At 39.6% G+C, this 25,731-nt stretch overlaps 1 protein-coding gene across 2 annotated transcripts; it reads left to right on the top strand.

Moving 5' to 3' along the window:
* Positions 1–11,313: 11,313 nt before the first annotated feature.
* Positions 11,314–25,508, top strand: LOC309508483 (uncharacterized protein). Of its 2 annotated transcripts, XM_082183130.1 has the most exons (11): positions 11,314–12,061; positions 12,758–12,873; positions 13,976–14,041; positions 14,153–14,233; positions 15,500–15,553; positions 16,434–16,499; positions 16,611–16,691; positions 18,328–18,381; positions 19,686–19,784; positions 23,524–23,602; positions 24,361–25,508. In XM_082183130.1, exons 2-9 carry the CDS (start codon positions 12,838–12,840, stop codon positions 19,698–19,700), a joined length of 453 nt encoding a protein of 150 aa, XP_082039256.1. In that variant the 5' UTR covers positions 11,314–12,061; positions 12,758–12,837; the 3' UTR covers positions 19,701–19,784; positions 23,524–23,602; positions 24,361–25,508. The 2 variants fall into 2 exon arrangements, with proteins under 2 accessions (XP_082039256.1, XP_082039257.1); XM_082183131.1 differs by lacking the exons at positions 15,500–15,553; positions 19,686–19,784; positions 23,524–23,602; positions 24,361–25,508 and having other exon boundaries at positions 18,328–18,828.
* Positions 25,509–25,731: the final 223 nt, after the last annotated feature.

Raw genomic sequence — 25,731 nt, 5'->3', positions numbered from 1 at the left:
ATGTGGTCTTTAGAAATGTAATGTCTAGCCGACATGAGCAGATCGTTTAATTTAACATTATGGCTGCAAGGGGAGGGCAGGGTGTTGGATCCGGGTTGGCTGAGGGGCAAAGCCGTCTGGAATCGAAATCAAGAGAGCGCATCAGCAATAACATTGCAGTGGCCGGGAATATGTTCAGCCTTGATAATGAAGTTAAAAATGACAGATTGCCAGATTAACCATCAAACATAAGGCATGATCATATGGCAAGATGATCTACCTTTATTAACCCCCTGAGGTCGGCTATTGCGCCGGCGCGATAGGCTCGTTTTTTTTCAGATCAGTGCAAAAGAGACTCAAAATACTCTGTTGATTTTGATCTTATGCTTGTTGTACATCATTCAAAACTGTTAAATGTCTTTTTTTATTTGTGTACACTCATAATAAAAACAAAATGTTGTGTTTTTCGTAAAACAAAGAAAATAAACATGATGCGCGTTCTGCGGTCTCTCTCAATGTGAAACTCATTCTGAAACGCGACAGAAAATGACCTGTAACTCAGTGAATGTTTGTCATATAGACTTGAAACGCATGTCTATACAACGCTTGGAGTCTCTATTTTTAAAGTATGTAAATTATTTAAAAAACAAATATTCTCTGTTTAAGTAATCCGTATGAAAGCAGCGGCATGTAGTTTCTCAAACGCGTCCTAATTAATTCTAATGTGGCAACGCCCACGCGCGCACGAACGATTGACATGCAAATGATCCACGCGGACGAACGCAGCCCTGTAAACGCCCTCATTACCTCAAAACAAAGAATCAGAGACTTAAAGGAACATTATGTAGCTTTTCAACCTTCATAATATATTTCCAAGACTCTTGTGATGGTACATCGACTTACAATAGGTTGAATGACACGTCTGCCATTGCCTGACGGGGTCTGTATCGCTTTTACTGGCACTACGTAACTTCGGGGTTCGGGTAGTAACCCTAGCACAAAAAGAACTACAAAATTCGACTGCTTTACGGCATACGTCATTCCCCCACCACTTCCTCAAATTTGGACGTGAGCGTTTATATACTGTCTATGGACGTGAGAGGCCAACCAGAGTTTGTTTTCAGCTTTCGTGCGTATGTTTTTGTCATGGGGGCTGTTTACACCTGGCCACTTCATGCGTTTTCTCAGATCGGATAGCTATCTGATCGTGAAAAGAACAGGTGTAAATGTCCTCCGAAACGCATTCAAGACGGATTTGAATCCGATCGCTCAAACCACTTCAGGAGGAGGTCTGAGACGCATTCCAGACGAAACTGGACAAGTGTGCATCTGGTTGTTGAAACCACATATGTAAATTGTACTCCTCCCAAAAATGTTAAAAAATAAATAAATAAAAAAACATGTGAGAGCGTGTTATAGTCTATATGTTATTGCCAGATCTGACGACACTACTGGAACACGCGTTACCGCAGCTGAGCATCGATTCGTCAAGACAACGTGCAAACTATCGCAAATCAAAGTGAAGGTAAGTCACAGACGCTTATCACACAATCATCATCATTAAAAGTAAAGAAACGAAATGATCTTACCAGGGCTGTTACTGCTCTCTCTTATTGCTGTCTTTGATTTAGAAATTTTAGCTGATGATCAATAAAATGCAGCTCATATCTGTTGCTTTCGGTGACGTGCACTCCATTAAATCTGCATATAGCGTGAGAATTGAAGATCGGATTTAAATCCGTTTCGCAAAAACACATTTATGTGACCAGGTGTAAATGGAATCGTTTTGATAAATCAGAAATCCGATCTGAGAAAACGCATTTAGTGGCCAGTAAATAAATCTCTTATTTGTAAACTTGTGTGCATTCTATGTTGTATGTTGTTGCGCTTGCTTGTAGTAGGCTATGTCATTTTTTTTACGATGCTGTTCATTCATCCATTGCTGATAATTAGACCAGTCCAATAATTTCCACATATGTCTAGCTAGCTTTCGATTATCAGAGCTGTTAACAGACTTGCTAACAAACACTCGTTTCTCTTACGTGTTTTTTGCATTATGTTGTATTGCCTAGCTTGCCTCACGAACTAGTTTGCCAGCTGAACTCAGGTGTTGTGAGGTGTATTTATCACGTAGTCCAGAGGGATATCAGACGACGCTGTTGACGTTGATTCTTGCGATTATCATGAGAACAGTTTTCAATATCTCACATAAATATCAAGACATAAATAAGTCTAACGTAGAGGTTGGGGGGGGGGGGGGGGTGGAGGGGTATTTACGACAGTGCAAGTATTCCACAGAGACTGTGTTTGACAAAAACACAATTTCTCCACAGTGTGCCTTTAAGTAACTTACTCCTCTGCTTTTCATCAAGTTTGGAAGACTGTTTGTGCTGTGCTGTGCTGTTTCACTTGGATTTACCTCAGAAGAATTAGAAGAACGCGATTTGAAGATGAGACGATTTTTAAGGTAAGACATGTTAAACTGGTGGTGCCAGATTAAAATGTATGTTATGAAATGAGATTGGAGTAAAAACATGAACTAAGCCAAATATCGTACATGTATATGTATCTATATATAGACAGAAACATGTTGAAATGTGAACTAGACTGGTAGTCAACCTTTCAGTGCTAAATGTATACATGTTCGACCCGAGGATGTTTTTATATTCTATAATAAAACACAGCATGATAAAAGTAGGCTAGTATGAGTGTATACTATGGTGAATATTATGTTTCATGTTTCATATTATGTATAATATGTTTGTGGATTGAGCGGCTCGATCGCTTCAGTTAATGTTCTCTGCATGCGTTTGAAAAGCAAAATGCACCAAACAATAGGCTTCCTTTTTTTTACTCCAAATGTTTATTTTCGTAATGACATGATATGAGATTGAAGTAACATATGATAATCAATATATTTTTCTCTAGTGCAGTGTTACTGAAGTGTTCCTTTTTAACGATTTATAGGCTATTGTTATTATTATTTTATGCAGCACAGCCAACGCATTCTCATCCTTGGGCGTCATAATACTGACGCTTTTGACATTTCGTCTACATCGAACGCACATGGCACCCTTTAGCGTCAATATGAGACGCACAGAGCTTTGTTCGGTTATGGGTAGGTTTAGGTGTAGTGTAGGGATAGGGTTAGACCGCTAGGAGGCGCCTTCTGGCCCATTTCTATCTGCGTCTCATATTGACGCTAAAGGGTGCCATGTGCGTTCGATGTAGACGAAATGTCAAAAGCGTCAATATATGACGCCTTGGGATGAGAACGGGCTGGCACAGCACATAGCTTATGCCTACAAGGCACAACAAACCTGGTGTTCATTTTAAATATATATATATATATATATATATATATATATATGTCACGAGGTGACGAAATTCCAACTTTTTTTTCCCTTGCAAGGCGGAACTAATATTCGCCGAGATTGCCTCCCGCCGGACCCATAACAACGGGACACCGGGCTAGTTCCGGGTTAGCGCAAAATTGTGAGCGGTGGAGAAGAGGAAGTGTGAGCGGTGGAGAAGAGGAAGTGGGGCTGGCAAACGGGCACTGTGAGTTTGGGAGAAAGAGCATGCTGACTCAATCGGAAGGAGGAAATCGCTGGACAGTAAGATCGTTTGTGAGAGACTGTGAGTAGTCCAATCGATCTCCATCCATTCTCTCTTGTCTATGGGACTCCCTGATGTGAATGCCAGGTCAGAAAAATGGGCGACGGCCATCTATATATGTATTTCCCACTGAGTGCTGAATTGCAGTCATGAGGTGATGTGATGCACTGTTTTGATGTGTGAAGTGTGAACTTAAACCCGCTGGATGTCCATTACTTACCTGAGTTTTCTATCACGTTCTAAGACGTAAGAAGAGGCTAACACTGTTGTACTCCACAGATATTTGAGTGTACTATCTGACAGCTCATTGTGACGAGGGACACGTAGGTGAATGCTTAACCGACTGCTTTGCAGCGAAGCCCTCCAGCCGTAAGTTCTCTGTCTGTCACTTATAGAAGAAGAGGATTACGTGCCTGTATACTCACCTGACTGCTTTGCAGTGAAGCTCCCCAGCCGTAAGTTCTCTGTCTGTCATCTGTAGAAGAAGAGGATTACGTGCCTGTATACTCACCTGACTGCTTTGCAGTGAAGCTCCCCAGCCGTAAGTTCTCTGTCTGTCATCTGTAGAAGAAGAGGATTACGTGCCTGTATACTCACCTGACTGCTTTGCAGTGAAGCTCCCCAGCCGTAAGTTCTCTGTCTGTCACTTATAGAAGAAGAGGATTACGTGCCTGTATACTCACCTGACTGCTTTGCAGTGAAGCTCCCCAGCCGTAAGTTTTCTGTCTGTCATCTGTAGAAGAAGAGGATTACGTGCCTGTATACTTACCTGACTGCTTTGCCGGATACTCTTAAAGGTTACGTCCGTGGATCACGGCTGAACGCGTCTTCTCCACACTCACTTATAAACAAACATTTTTTTTTCGCCTATCGTGCGTCTACTCTACACCCCTACCACTAAAAAAACCTAAAAAACCTCATAGTTACAACGCGGACTGTTGAGCAGACGCGTCTCAAGCCTATTAGTGATCCAACTCTGCATACTCTTAAAGGTTACGTCCGTGGATCACGGCTGAACGCGTCTTCTCCACACTCACTTACAAACAAACTTATAATATAAATTAGTATTAATATTGATAGCATCACTGGTAGCTTCGTTGCTAACTCACTGTCCATCTGTTAAAATGGCGAATATATCAGATGTAAGTAGTCTACCGCTTGGTGCAGGTGAGGACACATTTGAGCTGCACGCACTGCAGTCTGAGCTGGAAGCTGTTGAGAAACAGATCCACAACCTTTTATTGAGACAGGCCGAGCTGAGAGACCGGTGTTTGGCTCTTGAAACATCACACGCCGATGCACACAAATCAGTGTTTAACGTTACTAACCCGCTGACTCCGACCGCGTCTACTCCATGCTTCCTCAGCATAGGTCGCAATCAGCCATGGTCTCGTTCACTCCGGCTCCAACACGCCACCACGAAGCATGGGTGGTTCCGCAGCGGAAGACGCGAGTCAGGTTTAGACCAAGACTTTCTCCGACCCTCCCGGTTTTCGAGTTATAAAACCGCTTCTCCCCTCTACGCGAAACAGAACGCGATGCTGTGATCATCGGCGATTCCATCGTTCGGCACGTACACGCTACGTTAGGTAAAAGTAAGGTGCAAAGTCACTGCTTTCCTGGTGCTCGTGTTTCTGAAATCGCTGCTCGCGTTCCCGAGATCCTGAACGGTGACGAGCGCGTCGGAACTGTGGTCCTGCACGTGGGAGTGAACGACATCAGGCTGCGCCAGACGGAGATTCTGAAGAAAGACTTCAGGAATCTAATCGATACGGTACGCAGCACATCGCCTGAAACAACGATCATTGTGTCAGGACCGCTTCCCACGTACCGACTAGGGCATGAAAAGTTCAGCAGATTATTTGCGCTAAATGAATGGTTAATGTCATGGTGCAATGAGCAGAAACTGCTCTTTGTAAATAATTGGAATCTGTTTTGGGAGCGTCCTAGGCTTTTCCGTGCTGATGGCTTACACCCAAGCAGATTCGGAGCGGATCTTCTGTCGGATAACATCTCCAAAATGTTAAATACCCTTTGACTAGTAACCAAAAGTCCAAATCATAGTCTCTGCTGCACCAATTCAACTGATATAAATACTAGTGTAGAACATTGCATAGAAACCGTGTCTATTCCTCGTTTAGTGAGATCAAATAATAAATCTAATGCAGGATCTAGGAAAAATCTAATTGTTATTAAAACAGAAAATGTTGCTATTAGTAAACAAAAACTTCTTCTAAAGCTAGGTCTTCTAAACATTAGATCACTCACACCTAAGGCAGTTATTGTAAATGAAATAGTCACAGATAATAGCTTCGATGTACTTTGCCTTACTGAAACCTGGCTTAAACCAAATGATTATTTCGGTATTAATGAGTCTACTCCTCCTGGATACTGTTATAAGCATGAGCCCCGTCTGATTGGTCGTGGCGGAGGTGTTGCAACCATTTATAGAGATATTCTAAATGTTACTCAGAAAACGGGTTATAAGTTTATTTCATTTGAAGTACTTGTACTAAATGTTACGCTCTTAGATGTTAGAAAAACATCCCTATTATCTCTAGCCTTGGCTACCGTATATAGACCGCCAGGGCCTTACGCTGATTTCCTAAAAGAGTTTGCAGATTTTCTCTCAGACCTATTAGTCAATGTCGATAAAGCACTAATTGTTGGAGATTTTAACATACACGTAGATAATCCAAATGATGCGTTAGGAGCTGCGTTTACAGATTTATTAAATTCATTTGGGGTCAAGCAAAACGTCACCGGACCAACACATCGTCTTAATCATACACTCGATTTAATTATATCACATGGAACCGATCCAACCGATATAGATATCATTCCACAAAGTGATGAAGTCACTGATCACTACATGGTAACTTGCATATTACGTACTGCTGTAATATGTCATGCGGCGTCGCGTTATCAACCAGGCAGAACAATCCTCCCATCCACCATAGATAATTTCTCAAATTGCTTATCTAATCTGTCTCGGCTGCTGCCTGAACCCAAACAAACAGATGAACTAGAAGAACTAACTAGCACTATGAGCACCATTCTCTCTAGAACATTGGATGTGGTTGCACCTATTAAATTAAAAAAGGTCAGAGAGAAAAATAAAGCACCATGGTATAACAATACTACGCATGTTTTAAAGAGAGAAACCCGTATTTTAGAGCGTAAATGGAAACAAACTAATTTAGAGGTCTTTAGAATTGCGTGGAAAGTTGTCACGTTATAAAAAGGCCCTAAAAGCGGCCAGGGCTGAGCACCTCCGCAAACTAATAGAAAACAACCAAAACAATCCAAGGTTTTTATTTAACACCGTGGCTAGACTAACAAATAAACAGACGTCACCCGAACAAAATATCCCGTTACAGTTCAGTAGTAATGATTTCATGAACTTCTTCACTGAGAAAATAGAAAGCATCAGAACCACAATTGTAAACGTTCAATCTTCAATCGCGCCTTATAATTCAGCTTCAATTATCACCCCGAAAGAACAATTACAGTGCTTTACAACTATAGAACAAAAAGAGTTAAATAAACTTATCACTTCGTCTAAAACAACAACATGTTTATTAGATCCTATACCAACTAAACTACTGAAAGAAGTGTTACCTGTAGTGGAAGAGCCTCTCCTCAATATTATTAACTCGTCTTTATCTTTAGGTCATGTTCCAAGAACATTTAAACTGGCAGTTATAAAACCTCTCATTAAGAAACCACAATTAGATCATAATAATCTAGCAAATTATAGACCCATTTCAAATCTTCCATTTATGTCTAAAATATTAGAAAAAGTGGTGTCCGCTCAACTGGGCTCTTTCTTGCAACAAAATGAGATCTATGAAAAGTTTCAGTCTGGATTCAGACCGCATCATAGCACTGAAACTGCGCTCGTTAAAATCACAAATGATTTACTTTTAGCTTCTGACCAAGGCTGTATCTCATTACTAGTTTTACTTGATCTTAGTGCTGCGTTCGATACTATAGATCACACAATACTCTTAGATCGACTACAAAATTATACTGGTGTTCAAGGACAAGCACTAAGCTGGTTCAAATCATACCTATCTGACCGCTACCATTTTGTCTATTTAAATGGAGAAAAATCGATCATAACTCCAGTAAACTATGGAGTGCCGCAGGGATCTGTATTAGGCCCTCTGTTATTTTCAATATATATGATGCCACTTGGAAATATTATAAGGAAACATGGAATTAGTTTCCATTGTTATGCTGATGACACTCAAATATATATTTCATCACGGCCGGATGAAAACGCTAAATTTTCCAAATTGACAGAGTGTGTTAAAGATATAAAAGATTGGATGACGCGTAATTTTCTTTTATTAAATCCAGACAAGACAGAGGTAATACTTATCGGTTCAAAAAACCGCCCACAAAACCTCGCACAATACAAATTTAACATCATAGGATGTCCTGTTACTTTATCCTCTACAGTAAAAGACCTGGGTGTTATACTCGATTGCAACCTGTCTTTTGAAAATCATATTTCATATGTTACAAAAAAAGCCTTTTTCCACCTTAGAAACATTGCTAAGCTACGTAATATGCTATCAGTTTCTGATGCAGAAAAGTTAGTTCATGCATTCATGACCTCGAGACTGGATTACTGTAATGCTTTATTAGCTGGTTGTCCTGCATCCTCAATAAACAAGCTACAGTTAGTCCAAAATGTTCTTACGAGATCAAGAAAATATGATCATATAACACCGATTTTATCATCACTGCATTGGTTACCTATAAAGTTCCGTATTAATTACAAGGTATTGCTACTGACTTATAAAGCCCTAAACGGCTAAGCTCCAGTCTATTTAACGGATCTTCTATCACCCTATAATCCATCGCGCTCTTTAAGATCACTAAATTCAAGGCTTTTGGTCATACCTTGGATATCCAGAACCACCAAAGGAGGGAGAGCATTTTCACATTTGGCTCCAAAACTCTGGAATAGTCTTCCTGATACTGTTCGTTGCTCAGACTCGCTCTCCCAGTTTAAAACTAGATTAAAGTCGCATCTCTTCGGCCAGGCATTCATATAATCCCACAGTTCAAACTACAATACGGCCTCTAGCTCATAAATGCCAGAGGAGAACTGGCCCCCGACTGAGCCTGGGTTCTCCCAAGGTTTTTTTTCTCCATTAGGTCACCTGATGGAGTTTTAGGACACCACTAGGTCACTTGATGGAGTTTTTCGGTTCCTTGCCACTGTTGCCTTTGGCTTGCTCAGTTGGGGATATTTTGGGGATATTTAATTTAATTTTATCAATCAATAAATTCCTCTTGAAACAAACTTTGTTGTATTATTTTAATTTAATACTGTGAAGCTGCTTTGATACAATCTGTATTGTGAAAAGCGCTATACAAATAAACTTGACTTGACTTTGCAGCGAAGCCCTCCAGCCGTAAGTTCTCTGTCTGTCACTTATAGAAGAAGAGGATTACGTGCCTGTATACTCACCTGACTGCTTTGCAGTGAAGCTCCCCAGCCGTAAGTTCTCTGTCTGTAATCTGTAGAAGAAGAGGATTACGTGCCTGTATACTCACCTGACTGCTTTGCAGTGAAGCTCCCCAGCCGTAAGTTCTCTGTCTGTCATCTGTAGAAGAAGAGGACTACGTACCCGAAACACGCACCTTAACTGTTCCACCACAGTCCCTCCGGTCGTAAGTTCCGACCCGTCCTCCCCTTGGGAAGAAGGGAGTACGTCACCCGAAATACGCACCTGAACGGTCCTACAGCAGCCTCCTCCCAGTCGTGAGCCCCGACTCGCCCCTCCCATTGGAAGACAGCGAAGCCACTCACCAGAGTACCCCCCTACATTGCACTCTGTGGGCCTCCGACGGGTAGACCCAGAAGACTCACCATTTTAGATCCCCTTATTCATTTTTATACTCAATAAAATACTGTTTACTTGAAGTCTGGTCTGTCTGTCATTCTTGCCTGGCCTCTGTCCGACTCCCCAAGGGTGGTACGGGTCTTAGGGGTGGGTGCAGCCTGATTGGCCCGCCCCGACCTGTGACATATATATATATATATATATATATATGTATATATATATATATATAAAATGAACACCAGGTTTGTTGTGCCTTGTAGGCATAAGCTATGTGCTGTGATGCAATATATATATATATATATATATATATATATATATATATATATATATATATATATATTGTAATGTAAATACATCTGACTCTGGGTCAATGCGAATTAGCTCAAGAATATAGGGAATTTTGGAAATATTACTAATCTTAACTCATGGTCATAATTAATAAATCGCATATATATTTACTTTATTAATTTTCGAGATTACCTTGTTCTGTAACTGGTCATCAGTCATTCGTCCAGCGAATAAATGTAAGATTATCACAGTTAAGAAGGGGTATCCCGTTTACAAACTCCAAGAAAGTTTATCTTCTGGCCACGAACATAAAACTTTCTGAGTTTATGAATTAAAACTACTCAAAGTAGTCTATAATATCGAGCTTGTAGCTTAATTAGATCTTTTATTTCATTGACCTTATAAAGTGGGTTTTCACACACAGAGACAGTTAAAGTATAAATGGATTTTAATAGATGTAAACTAGAGAGATTATATGGGCTACAAATATAAACGTACGTAAAAATGCAAACAATAAAACAAACAAACATTTAACCAAACAAGAACATAAGGAATAACGTGAGAGAGAGAATAAAATGATCAGAATTAGAGAAAGATAGAATGACAGAAAAGGATGAGAGAGAGAGAGAAGGAGGAGAGATGAGATCGGAAGTGAAAGCAAAAATCTGCGATCAGAGATCGCAGTAGGCTATGGCAAAAATCACAGACAGTAACCCTTGAGAGACAACCAAGAAATCACATTCAAAGTTCAATTCAATAATCGATACTTGCATATGGTTCTCTTTGTATGAGGAAGGAAGGCAGAGTCCTGCGTGTGTCTTTAAGAGCAGCGTGAGTCGTCTGAGGGGAGGCGTGCGCGTGCTGTGTCTTCCGGGCGAGCGCGAAGCTTAAAAGGCTCACTGAATGTAACGTTACCAGAAAATAAGATTCATCTCCCGGGAAGGGAGAGGCAAATATATATAACTTAGTTGCAAAGAACGGCAGCTTCTACATGACGCGAGGGTATGTGTCCCAGAGGAGAAGCCAAGGCAAGGCCTGGTCCAGCTGGTTCCGTTGGGAGGAGAAGCGCTGCGCGTGGAGAAGAAGAAGGTCAGAGCGAAAGCAAGAGAGAGAGAGCAAACTGAAAGTTTGGACTTTTATCAGTGTCCCGTGAGCGGTGTCCCACGTCCCCTTTTTCGTGGCAACAGCGAATCGGATCTTCTGATCTGAAGCGGGAAGAGGTTTCTTTGTTTGTGAAGAAACGCCTACTTTGACTGTCATGTGAGAGATCGAAAATAACATTCATATTTAGAAATATGGTATTTCCTGGAATAAATGCATATTATTGTACTTTGCAGTCAAGATTCGACTCCGACATGTTTTTCCCATTACATTGACACCTCGAATGACGTTTTTGCATGAAAGAAATACAGGATTACATAATTTCATAGTGATTTTGATGATCATAATAACGTTGCATAGATACCTCAGACATTATCTGGCCAATTATACACACATAAAAATACATATCAAAAACATTGCTATTGGATCACGTGTGGAAATGTCCGTTTCAAAGTCCACACGTGTGTGTGTGTGTGTGTGTGTGTGTGTGTGTGTGTGTGTGTGTGTGTGTTTGTTTTTGTGGTTTACGAGGACTTTTGACCTGAATACGCACCAGCACTATGGGGACATTTGGGTTTATGAGGACAGAGGCCATGTCCTCATAAATCCGACAGCGTAGATGTCATTTACTACGTTCCAGAAGCTCCCTCTCAAAGTTTGGCGCCATGTCCTTACATACCACAAAACCCTGAAATTTTACCATACACAGTGTATCCCTGATTTCGAGAGTGCGCCCCTGTAGCCAGGTCCTGGTATTACACCCGCGTCATCCAAAATTTGCATCTTTTACACAAGTGTATTCTTTGGGGCCTGTGATTGGTCAGATCGGTACCGGTAGGCGGGAAATCGCGAAAACAAGATGGCGCCAGTGGGCGGAGCTTCAATCAGCTTTAGTGATTGGTCAGATCGGTACCGGTAGGCGGGAGATCGCGAAAACAAGATGGCGCCAGTGGGCGGAGCTTCAATCAGCTTTAAAATGTGTAGCAACTTAATGCAAAATACTAATTATTTAAGTATTTTTGCCTGTAATTTATTAATTTTGCATTAAATATATGATAAATAAATAAATAAAATCCCGTTTATATTATGATAAGTACAACGTAATCAGAGGTGTAGTCATTCGTCGTCACGTCATTTCCTGTTTGGACTGGACAAACTCTGCACCTGAGAAGACATCTGTGGACCTGATGAAGGCAACTGTTATCCAAAAGGTAAGTTATAACGTTGTTTAATTGCTTCTCTAATAGCATGTGGGTCCGGTTGGCTTGTTTGTGCATGTTCTGTATGCTCTTCGCTGCTCGTTTTACAGTTAGAAAGCAGCTAGCGCGTGATGCTAACGGTGCTAGCGGACCTATAGTGATTCTGTTTACAGACTGACATGAGGGAATCAGCGATGCTTGTCATTTTAAACTCGTTTTCGATTGCACTATATTTGTAACTGCTACCTTTTCTGATCTCATAAAATAGTCTAGCCATCATAATAACGCGTTGTCATGACTACAGTATGTGAAGGGGAGGCTATTTCACCCAGTACAGTATCCTGATATGCTACTGTTAATATTACTACAGTTATGCTTGCTTTAAACACATTAAGACACAAATATGTGCTCATATTACTCCTGACTATAATAAAATATACTCTGAATATTATTAGAACTGTCAGTCTGATTCAGTCTTATTAATACTGTCACTATTATTGCCTATAATGTATCAATTGTGAATGAAATCTATGAATGAATAGTTATTATCAATTAACATATTCCTTAAATATCATATAATAATAAAGTATTAAAATAACTTGAATGCTGTTTACCATTATTGATCAATTTATTTAAAACAAGCTTTTTGAATATGTCAAATGAAATGCAATGGTCGTGATTAATGAGAGTCTTTTTCTATGCGCGCAGACACATGAGATGATGACTGAAGTGAGTCAGTGAAGGAGAAGATCAAGATCTGGAAGAGGACATGCCGTTTACAGACAAAGATGAGCTCCAGGGCAGATTCAGCAATCATTATAAAGGTGAGTTCAGGGTTTCCATGCTTAAGCAGTGCCATGCGACCAGTGTTCCTCAGAAACAGATTATTTGCCACTGTTATCAGTCCCTGAATTATGATTGTGTGTGTAAGAAGTGAGTCACGATCACTTACTGTACATCTAGCACAGGCGCAATGTCTCGTATCACTCTCATACATACACACACTTGAACTCAGTGCCGTCCAAATGTATCTAGTTACCAGTGTCCCAGTAAAACTAGTGTCCTCATAGACCAGGATTCTGTTAAACTTACACAACACACTGAGATTCTTCAGTCAAGTCAAACATCAGGAACATGCTCTTATGATGTCCTCATAAATCTAGTGTCCTCATAGACCAGGATTCTGTTAAACTTACACAACACACTGAGATTCTTCAGTCAAGTCAAACATCAGGATCATGTTCTTATGATGTCCTCATAAATCTAGTGTCCTCATAGACCAGGATTCTGTTAAACTTACACAACACACTGAGATTCTTCAGTCAAGTCAAACATCAGGAACATGCTCTTATGATGTCCTCATAAATCTAGTGTCCTCATAGACCAGGATTCTGTTAAACTTACACAACACACTGAGATTCTTCAGTCAAGTCAAACATCAGGATCATGTTCTTATGATGTCCTCATAAATCTAGTGTCCTCATAGACCAGGATTCTGTTAAACTTACACAACACACTGAGATTCTTCAGTCAAGTCAAACATCAGGAACATGCTCTTATGATGTCCTCATAAAACGGTGTCCTCATAAAACTGGTGTAAAGCTACACACAACCTGACACACTGGAATGAAAACACATGTAATGTGATGCATAAAAGCCGTGAACATTACCTTGTGGTAGCATTTAAATATTGATTTGAAAACTTTAACTATTTTGAAATCTTGTATATTATCTCAAATCAGTATTTCATGTGCAAATATTTATTGATAGGTAGCTGTGTATCAGGACCCTTATTATCCTGTCAGTTTATTTTTTATTAATTACTGACTGACTGTACATTATCCTTTATATATTCCATTTATAATGCTTTTTTTAAACTCTTAGGTGAAGTGTTTCTGTATGTAACGCTTAATTTCATATTCTCAGATGAGCCATAAGAGCCAGTGGTCATCAGGCAGTGATTGTGCTGCTCTTACTGTGGGACTAGACAAAGTAAGTGAGAGTTGTGCTGGAAGAGAACGAGCAAACGAAGCAGAGACATCTGTGAGATCTAGTGTTCACATATTTACACCACTGTTTCATGTCTAATGTTATGTTTTGTAGACTCTCAGTGAGGTTGAACCCTCCACTCTCGAAATGAAGAGTCCGTCCCCGTCCCAGTCAGAAGTCAGAGATGTACAGAAGGTATTGTTTTTTTGGAAATCAAATTAGGGATACAGCGATATGAACATTTGGGCCGATAACTGATCATTCTTTATATTCGAAAGCCGATATCTGATATATTAGCCGATGAATCTAAATCCAAAATTTGATATACTTTGAAAGCCTGATTACAAAAACGAAACGCACATCATTTAAAGCCAATGTCCCAAACACTTCAACATAAATCAAACATATACAGTACAGTGGCCTAATGTAAGATTCCTTAACTTTTAAAATGAATTTTACATTCATATTTCCAACTTTCTTTATAAAAAGGTTTCATCTTGTTAGTATTAGTTAACATGAACTAACAATGAATGAACAATACTTCTACAGGATTTACTTAATGTTTATCTTACTTAACGTTAATCTTAACATTTTCCAAGACATTTTAGGATCCAGTGTTGTATCTGTTAATTTAATACACTGTGAACGAACATGAATTCGCATATTTTATTAACTCACATTAACAAAAGTTTTTCAATATGAAAAGCAATTTCACTAAATGAATTGAATAGCTCTATTTGGAAATAATTAATCATTCTAGAATGATTGGTGTGATTTTGTAGGGGTTTGCATCTGCATAGAAAATAATAAATTGCAAGCAGAGATAAAAAAAATTAACAAAGATGTGAAATAAACAATGCCTCATATATTCCAGGTAAGTCTAACAGCATTTAGGTACAGAACTTGAGGAATCAACTGTAAAATAACACGGCAGAGTCTTTATATAGCCTGACTTCACAGAGGCCTATACTGCAATGTCACTACCACAGATGGGTATGAATGATAAAGCAATACATTGTGCAGCCCTACAAGTTAATGTTCATGGCTTTAATGCATCACATTACATGCATGTTCATTACAGTGTGTCAAGTGTGTGTGTGTGTGTCTTACACCTGTTTTATGAGGACACCGTTTTATGAGGACATCATAAGAGCAATGTCCTGATGTTTAACTTGACAGGAGAATCTCAGTGTGTTGTGTAAGTTTGACAGAATCCTGGTCTATGAGGACACTAGTTTTACCGGGACACACATATGGAATATTAGGATCGATACTGATAACCCATAATTCACAGCTCATTGTGGCTAATACCAATAGCGAAAACTATTTGTGCTTGTCAGATTAAATATAATCATTGAAGTTGGTAAAAAATAGCAACCTCTGTTTGGCTGTCAATAAGTGATACTAAAATTAGTATTTATTTGTCTTTTTTATATATTTTTACAACTTTTTTTTTTTCAGATGATAACTCTGAAGAATCAGATGAAACCTGAACAAGATACAGCAACTCTAAAGGTATCCAATAAGTTAATGTAATAACTCTGTTTCCTCAGAAACAGATTATTTGCCACAGTTATCAGTCCCTGAATTATGATTGTGTGTGTAAGAAGTGAGTCACGATCACTTACTGTACATCTAGCACAGGCGCAATGTCTCGTATCACTCTCATACATACACACACTTGAACTCAGTGCCGTCCAAATGTATCTAGTTACCAGTGTCCCAGTAAAACTAGTGTCCTCATAGACCAGTATTCTGTTAAACTTACACAACACACTGAGATTCTTCAGTCAAAGTCAAACATCAGGAACATGCTCTTATGATGTCCTCATAAATCTAGTGTCCTCATAGACCAGGATTCTGTTAAACTTACACAACACACTCAGTCAAAGTCAAACATCAGGAACATGCTCTTATGATGTCCTCATAAATCTAGTGTCCTCATAGACCAGGATTCTGTTAAACTTACACAACACACTGAGATTCTTCAGTCAAGTCAAACATCAGGAACATGCTCTTATGATGTCCTCATAAAACGGTGTCCTCATAAAACTGGTGTAAAGCTACACACAACCTGACACACTGGAATGAAAACACATGTAATGTGATGCATAAAAGCCGTGAACATTACCTTGTGGTAGCATTTAAATATTGAAATATTGATTTGAAAACTTTAACTATTTTGTAATCTTGTATATTATCTCAAATCAGTATTTCATGTGCAAATATTTATTGATAGGTAGCTGTGTATCAGGACCCTTATTATCCTGTCAGTTTATTTTGTATTAATTACTGACTGACTGTACATTATCCTTTATATATTCCATTTATAATGCTTTTTTTAAACTCTTAGGTGAAGTGTTTCTGTATGTAACGCTTAATTTCATATTCTCAGATGAGCCATAAGAGCCAGTGGTCATCAGGCAGTGATTGTGCTGCTCTTACTGTGGGACTAGACAAGGTAAGTGAGAGTTGTGCTGGAAGAGAACGAGCAAACGAAGCAGAGACATCTGTGAGATCTAGTGTTCACATATTTACACCACTGTTTCATGTCTAATGTTATGTTTTGTAGACTCTCAGTGAGGTTGAACCCTCCACTCTCGAAATGAAGAGTCCGTCCCCGTCCCAGTCAGAAGTCAGAGATGTACAGAAGGTATTGTTTTTTTGGAAATCAAATTAGGGATACAGCGATATGAACATTTGGGCCGATAACTGATCATTCTTTATATTCGAAAGCTGATATCTGATATATTAGCCGATGAATCTAAATCCAAAATTTGATATACTTTGAAAGCCTGATTACAAAAACGAAACGCACATCATTTAAAGCCAATGTCCCAAACACTTCAACATAAATCAAACATATACAGTACAGTGGCCTAATGTAAGATTCCTTAACTTTTAAAATGAATTTTACATTCATATTTCCAACTTTCTTTATAAAAAAATGGCAATACTTTATAAAAAAGTTTCATCTTGTTAGTATTAGTTAACATGAACTAACAATGAATGAACAATACTTCTACAGGATTTACTTAATGTTTATCTTACTTAACGTTAATCTCAACATTTTCCAAGACATTTTAGGATCCAGTGTTGTATCTGTTAATTTAATACACTGTGAACTAACATGAACTCACATATTTTATTAACTCACATTAACAAAAGTTTTTCTCTGTTAGTTCATGTTAGTTAATGCAATAACATATGTATTGTGAAGTTTTACCAAAACATCTATTGCCTTAATAATAATAATAATAATAATAATAATAAATCAAATGAAATTAAAATGCAAACAAGTTATTAGACAACATTAAACTTAAAATGAAATGGCCTAAAGAGCTGAAGGAACACCCCTAAACTGAGGCTTTGTTAGATGGTTTTAGCTCAACGGAACACAACCTATATATGATAAATTAGATATTTATACAAAAGAAACACAATATTACAACTTATACTTGCACAAAATCATGCACAGATTAACTTGAGCTATTATTAATAGTAATCAACTATTACATAGTGAAACTCCTGTTGTGGATGCGCTCCTCCCAGGACTACACGCTGAAACACAGCAACTAAACCCAAAGAATTCACGACGTTTTTAATGCAATAGTTTGCTCATTATAGTGTTATATGACAGTCCCAATCATAATTAATGTTTTGCTGACCACCGGTAGGCCTACAGTGAAGTGTTTACTGCAGCACTCATTAACTCAGCCAAATGCATCCTATATGAGATAAATCAGATATATAACAAAAATAAAAAATATTACAACTTACAATTCCACAAGCGAACTCTCCCTGTAACAATGCGCTGATTTCACAGATTTGTGATTCAAACATTTCAAAACCATCATGGTGAACAGCGCACATCTGAAGCTGAAGGAAGTAATCCATTATTTATTAGTGTTAATATAGCGGACTAATTTTCTTATCGGATTGACAATGATAACATTAATAATGAGCATTATTTTCATGCATCCCTGATTGGTTATGACCATATATTTATAGGGTTTTAACTTTATACTTGATTACAACTTATGTCACAGTGTTTTAAATCTTAAGTCACTGTTTGAAATGTCCCATCATACCTGAATTAGTTTGGCGTCATCAGCCTTCTTTTGCTCAAGTATATCATTGATAATGTGAAATTGTTTTAATTTTATGTTTTATGACAGTGATCAGTCAGTGTTAATGGAGTCAAGTATCTGTGCTGCTTCATTTGGAGAATCTCTGAATCCTTTGTATCTAATAGATGTTTATTTTTTCTTTCTTTGCCTTGCTTTCAGGTGAGCCCTGAGAAGGAACAATCATCATTGGAGGATCAAGACTGTGTTGAGATGGTAATAAAAAGAGCATTGCATCATTTTAGGAAATGCTAGTCTAGTAAGAACTTTTTCACATCATCTTTGGGGCTGTTTTACACCTGGTCATTTCATTGTCAAAACAATTCCATTTACACTTGGCCACATAAATGTGTCTGCACAAAACAGACATAAATCCGATCTTCATTTCCCGCGCTATATCAGATTTAACGGTGTTCACGTCATCGAAAGCTACCGCTATGAGCAGCATTTTTTGTATCAGCTAATTTTAAGATCAATAGGAGAGAGAGTAGCATCAGCACTGGTAAAATCATTTATTCTCACTACTTTTAATGAAGATGACTGTGTGTTGAGCATCTGCGACTTACTTTAATTTATTTTTAGTTTGTATTTTGTGCATCAGCATGCTGAAGAGATCCTCAGCTACTCATCTGCAGTGATGCGTGTTGCAGAAGCGCTGTCATATCTCACTATATCGTGTCATATAGCCAAAAATACGCTCTCACCTGTTTATTATTTGGCATTTTTGGGAGGAGTAAAATTCATAGTGTTACCATTAATTTACTCTAGTGACCCACCACAGTCTAATCTGTCCCTCCACAGTTTGAACCAAAAGAACCGAAAATATTTTTACGCCTCATAATAACATAAATTGTCTTTGTTTTTTGCGCAATTGCTTTGGCAAAGCATCTCTCAAACATATTAAAATCAAAAGCACAACATGGCTTAATGCCCTTATCAAATCGCAAAAGACGATAAGAAAGTAAGTCTGTAGTCTGTTGTGCTGCGTGTTTCAAACTGAAGAGCACACTTTGCTCGCTCGATCAGCTCATTATCTGGCTTTTTCCATGCCTCGTTTCACAGGGAATGAATGCAGTGAACTCCATCTCTGCATGTGCCATAAGTTTAACATGCATTTGGGAATGCAACCAGCACCAGTTACTCTCTATTTTCACATTCGCATTATATCCACATTTTTTGTGGTAATCCAATTTTGCAATAAGATGCGTTTATAAACCTGTTTTCACTTAAACTGCAGGTTTCTGCCAGTATAACAGCTTAAGTGAAGAAATTAAGAAAGTATTATAACCTCTTATTGTAAAATAATTTACTCATTATAAAATATTAATTTTTCATTGACAGTATTAGTATATCACTGTCTAGGCGATAATTCTAATTATAGTGATCTTAGTGAAGTATTATAGTTGTTATTAATATGATTATTATTATTAAACGGTGCCATTTGTCATGTTTCATAAATGACTTCTGAATACAGGTTAAACTGAAGATGTTCTTGTTTTAAATGTCTCTTTTTCTTTAAGATGAGATCAGTATGACGGACTCTGATGCCAGTGATCCTGATGAAAGCGGTTCTGAAGGTGATGTTCCTGCTGGAGCTGCAGGCGTCTCCAGTAATGTTGGTATGTGTCAACTAATGCTGGGTTACACACCAAAAGATTTTTTACATCTTATAAGATTTTCAAAATGTGATAGACCACAAACATGAGGACAAAAAATCCTAGATTTAACCGTTTTGCTCCTATAGTGTGTGGTGTGCCATGATGTGAAAAGACCGTGAGGGTTGGGTATCGTTTAAATTAACGATTCCGATTCTGCTTATCGAATCCGGTTCTTAACGATTCTTGGTTTCGATTCCAATATTTATTGGAGAGAAAAAAGAGAGCAAATACTTTTTTCTACCTTTTATTCTTGTTACATTTAGGCTATTACCAGTAAAACTGTGACAATGCATCTTAATTTACAATATACTGTATATACAATACAATATATATAACACTTTAAGGAATTATAGACTCGACTCGTATTAATTGTCTGATGTATTTATTCATGATCTCTATTTTAAACAAAACTGGTTCTCATTTTATCCAGAATTATGCGGCTCTAGTTTTGTACCTGAGTGTGAGAGACTGCTATTGCTGCTGCTAGTAGCTTTATCTGGTGTGTGGAAACCTGTGGTACTGCTGTTGAGAGATCGCACCGAATCAAATGCGCTGCATTCCTTCAAATTGACCCTGTGTTGCAGCAAATGTTTCATCATATTGGAGGTGCTTCCTCCCTTGCATGAAATGTCTTTCTTGCATGTGATACAATTCGCTGTATTTTCATCTTTTTTTGAAAAGCTTAACCAAACTTTTGAACGTCTGCTGCGCTCCGCCATCGTAAATATAATGTACAGCGCATGTGCGGCAGGCAGGTCCTGGCAGATCAATACAACTGTAAACAAATGCTCACTGCCATTCACCTCGCGCATGTGAGCATCACCAAAGTAAGGAATCGATAAGCGGAATTGAAGTGCGCACGTCTTATCGAATCCCCTGTTTTTGGCATTTTGGAACCGGTTCTAGATACCCAACCCTAAAGACCATGCAATCAGAGTCTCGACTGTTAACACTCTAGAGACCTCAGAATAAGCATGGCGGACGATATGCAGGAAGAAATTGCAATGATAGTGTTTGGAAAAGTTTTACACAACACGTTGTGTAAACATTTGTTCCACAAATCAACAAGCTGATCCTCCATCTCTGCTGTCCACATCAATTTCACTTTGTGCCGCCATGACTGCGTTTGTTATGCTTCCTTCTTCCTTCATCTCGCTTTCTGATTGGATATTGTTTCCTTTCACGTGATAATCTCCAGAGCATGCGCGCGTTTGTCCTTGGGCTTCCCCCCACATTTCAGGATTTCTGATCGTAAATATTCAACATGTTGAATATTTGCGATTCGAGATCAGGGCGGCTCCGACGTTCTTCCGATCAGGTTCGGACACTCTTAACACGCCTCACACCAAGGGAAAATCTGATAAGATAATCTATAACCATCAAGATAATCGGGACACAGCTAGGATTGTCAGAAGGGGGAAATCGGCCCAAAATCAGCTTGATTATCTTTTGGTGTGTACCCAGCATAACAAGTTTGTGTTTATGAACATGTTTATTATTATTTTAAACCAATATATATTGTGGTACAATTTTACGTTAGTATTTTCACCAAAGAAAAATGGTTTTAAGCCAGTTATATACACTGAACAAAATTATAGATCTAACTCAAAGTTCTAAGACTTCTTCTATGTACCCAAAATGCCTATTTCTCTCAAATATTGTTCAAAAATCTGTCTAAAGCTGTGTTAGTGAGCACTTCTCCTTTGCCGAGTTAATCCATCCACCTCACAGGTGTGGCATATCAAGATACTGATTAGACAGCATGATTATTGCACAGGTGTGCCTTAGGCTGGCCACAATAAAAGGCCACTCTAAAATGTGCAGTTTTATCACACAGCACAATGCCACAGATGTCGCAAGTTTTGAGGGAGCGTGCAATTGGCATGCTGACAGCAGGAATGTCCACCTGCTGTTGCCCGTGAATTGAATGTTCATTTCTCTACCATAAGCCGTCTCCAAAGGCTTTTCAGAGAATTTGGCAGTACATCCAACCGGCCTCACAACTGCAGACCACGTGTACCCACACCAGCCCAGGACTTCCACATCCAGCATCTTCACCTCCAACACCGTCTGAGGCCAGCCACCCGGACAGCTGCTGCAACAATCGGTTTGCATAACCAAAGAATTTCTGCACAAACTGTCAAAAACCGTCTCAGGGAAGCTCATCTGCATGCTCATCGTCCTCATCGGGGTCTCGACCTGCAGTTGGTCGTTGTAAACGACCTGCGTGGGCAAATGCTCACATTCGATGGCGTCTGGCACTTTGGAGAGGTGTTCTCTTCACGGATGAATCCCGGTTTTCACTGTACAGGGCAGATGGCAGACAGGTTTGCTGATGTCAACATTGTGGATCGAGTGGCCCATGGTGGGGTTATGGTATGTGCAGGCGTATGTTATGGACAACGAACGCAGGTGCATTTTATTGATGGCACTTTGAATGCACAGAGATACCTTGATGAGATCCTAAGGCCCATTGTTGTGCCATTCATCCACGACCATCACCTCATGTTGCAGCATGATAATGCATGGCCCCATTCTGCAAAGTTCTTGCATGGCCACCATTACTCACCGGACATGTCACCCATTGAGCATGTTTGGGATGCTCTGAATCGGCGTATACGACAACGTGTTCCAGGTCCTGCCAATATCCAGCAACTTCACACAGCCATTGAAGAGGAGTGGACCAACATTCCACAGGCCACAATCAACAACCTGATCAACTCTATGCGAAGGAGATGTGTTGTACTGCGTGAGGCAAATGATGGTCACACCAGATAATGACTTGTTTCCAGACCCCCGACACCCCCCAACCCCCAACCCCCAACCCCCCGACACCCCACACCCCCCACCCCCCGACACCACACAAAACTGCACATTTTAGAGTGGCCTTTTATTGTGGCCAGCCTAAGGCACACCTGTGCAATAATCATGCTGTCTAATCAGTATCTTGATATGCCACACCTGTGAGGTGGATGGATTATCTCGGCAAAGGAGAAGTGCTCACTAACACAGATTTAGACAGATTTGTGAACAATATTTGAGAGAAATAGGCCTTTTGTGTACATAGAAAAAGTCTTAACTTTTAGTTCAGCTCATGAAAAATGGGGGCAAAAACAAAAGCGTTTAGAATTTTGTTCATAGTGTATGTATATATATATCATACTATAGTGCAGGGTTCACCAATCTCAGTCCTGGAGGGCCGCTGTCCTGCAGTGTTTAGCTCCAACCCCAATTAAACACACCTGAACCAGATAATCAAGGTCTCACTAGGCATACTAGAAACTTTCAACCAGGTGTGTTGGAGCTGGTTGGAGCTAAACTCTGCAGGACAGCGGCCCTCCAGGACCGAGATTGGTGAACCCTGCTATAGTGTGTCAGTAGATAATATCAGATTACATTTCTAAACATTCCTTTTGCCATTAATTGTAAAAATCAGTTATCAATAATCAGATATTATTATAAATAACAATTTTTCTAGAACAAAATTAATGGAATCAGTACCAAACCAATAAGTTTATCATGTTCATGTTGGTCAAAAACTTTAAAAAGGAGATGTTTAACACAACATTCCATCTCCAGAATAATGAGTGTCATTTGAAATGTAATTTTTAGATATCAGATGTATAACCAGTTTTAAGTTCTAGATGCAGGTTTGAGTTACATCTGAGTTTCTGATCTGTCTATAACTGATTTCCTACAGGTGTTCAGAAGATGCCCATCGAGAAACCACTGAAGTTCCTCAAGGTACCTGAGGTTTAAATCAGAATATGACCACCATTGTAAGTACATGAGCTCTCATATAGTTAGAGTTTACTAAAGCATGTATTCTTCTGTACAGAGAATGAATGTGAGGTAGGAATAGAAAACCTTGTGGAAAGGACAAAAAGTGTGCTGGTCAAATGCTGAAGTTACAGCTGCAATTGAACATTTTAAGGCACATACACTCACCTAAAGGATTATTAGGAACACCATAGTAATACTGTGTTTGACCCCCTTTCGCCTTCAGAACTGCCTTAATTCTACGTGGCATTGATTCAACAAGGTGCTGAAAGCGTTCTTTAGAAATGTTGTCCCATATTGATAGGATAGCATCTTGCAGTTGATGGAGATTTGTGGGATGCACATCCAGGGCACGAAGCTCCCGTTCCACCACATCCCAAAGATGCTCTATTGGGTTGAGATCTGGTGACTGTGGGGGCCATTTTAGTACAGTGAACTCATTGTCATGTTCAAGAAACCAATTTGAAATGATTCGAGCTTTGTGACATGGTGCATTATCCTGCTGGAAGTAGCCATCAGAGGATGGGTACATGGTGGTCATAAAGGGATGGACATGGTCAGAAACAATGCTCAGGTAGGCCGTGGCATTTAAACGATGCCCAATTGGCACTAAGGGGCCTAAAGTGTGCCAAGAAAACATCCCCCACACCATTACACCACCACCACCAGCCTGCACAGTGGTAACAAGGCATGATGAATCCATGTTCTCATTCTGTTTACGCCAAATTCTGACTCTACCATCTGAATGTCTCAACAGAAATCGAGACTCATCAGACCAGGCAACATTTTTCCAGCCTTCAACTGTCCAATTTTGGTGAGCTTGTGCAAATTGTAGCCTCTTTTCCTATTTGTAGTGGAGATGAGTGGTACCCGGTGGGGTCTTCTGCTGTTGTAGCCCATCCGCCTCAAGGTTGTGCGTGTTGTGGCTTCACAAATGCTTTGCTGCATACCTCGGTTGTAACGAGTGGTTATTTCAGTCAAAGTTGCTCTTCTATCAGCTTGAATCAGTCGGCCCATTCTCCTCTGACCTCTAGCATCAACAAGGCATTTTCGCCCACAGGACTGCCGCATACTGGATGTTTTTCCCTTTTCACACCATTCTTTGTAAACCATAGAAATGGTTGTGCGTGAAAATCCCAGTAACTGAGCAAATTGTGAAATACTCAGACCGGCCCGTCTGGCACCAACAACCATGCCACGCTCAAAATTGCTTAAATCACCTTTCTTTCCCATTCTGACATTCAGTTTGGAGTTCAGGAGATTGTCTTGACCAGGACCACACCCCTAAATGCATTGAAGCAACTGCCATGTGATTGGTTGATTAGATAATTGCATTAATGAGAAATTGAACAGGTGTTCCTAATAATCCTTTCGGTGAGTGTATAACCAAAGGAAAACTGGCCACACTGACTGAATGCCAGCAGTGTAAGACCGCTGAGGATCCTTTCCGTGGGTTTTCAATTTCTGCCTCTCTCTCATTCTCTGTACAGAAGAATACATGCTTTAGTATTCTCTAAACACATGTAGGGCTGGGTACCGAGTTCGATACTTTTTAGGTACCGACCGAATTGCCTCGATACTATCGAGTATCGAAAAATGACTTGTTTTTCGGTACCATATTTCGATACCTAAGGGGTTAACTCGTCAACGTCAGTGCTCAAACAAATACATATGAAATGCACAACAACACGCCTAAAGTCGCTCGCGCACATACACGTGAACTCTACACACACGAGACGCGGGGAACTCTCCGCGCACATACTCATATGAGACGCGCGCGCGCACACAAACTGTCCACGCACACATTCTCATATGAGACGCGAGCACACACACACACAAACTCGCGCACATACTCAATGAGACGCGAGCACACACACTCACAATACCCTAAAGATGTCGATCAAAAGTGTGGATACATTTCTCCAGGCTCGATGCCAACAGCGCGCGATGCAGTATTTGTGGTCAAATAATTGCTGCAAAGACGGTACCGCGACAGATATGATGAAGCCCTTGACAGTGCACGAGTAAACATAAGAGCAGAAAGTTGCTCCGTCTTCGACTGGTAAATGAAGATATACCTTGTTGATCACTCTGACTGTGTTTATATTGCAATAATGACCTACTGAGT

The sequence above is a fragment of the Leuciscus leuciscus genome (genome assembly GCF_965113295.1).
Source record: "Leuciscus leuciscus genome assembly, chromosome: 10".
Taxonomy (NCBI): domain Eukaryota; kingdom Metazoa; phylum Chordata; class Actinopteri; order Cypriniformes; family Leuciscidae; genus Leuciscus; species Leuciscus leuciscus.
Note: the sequence above shows the minus strand (reverse complement) of the source record. Positions and strands in the feature narration are given on the sequence as shown.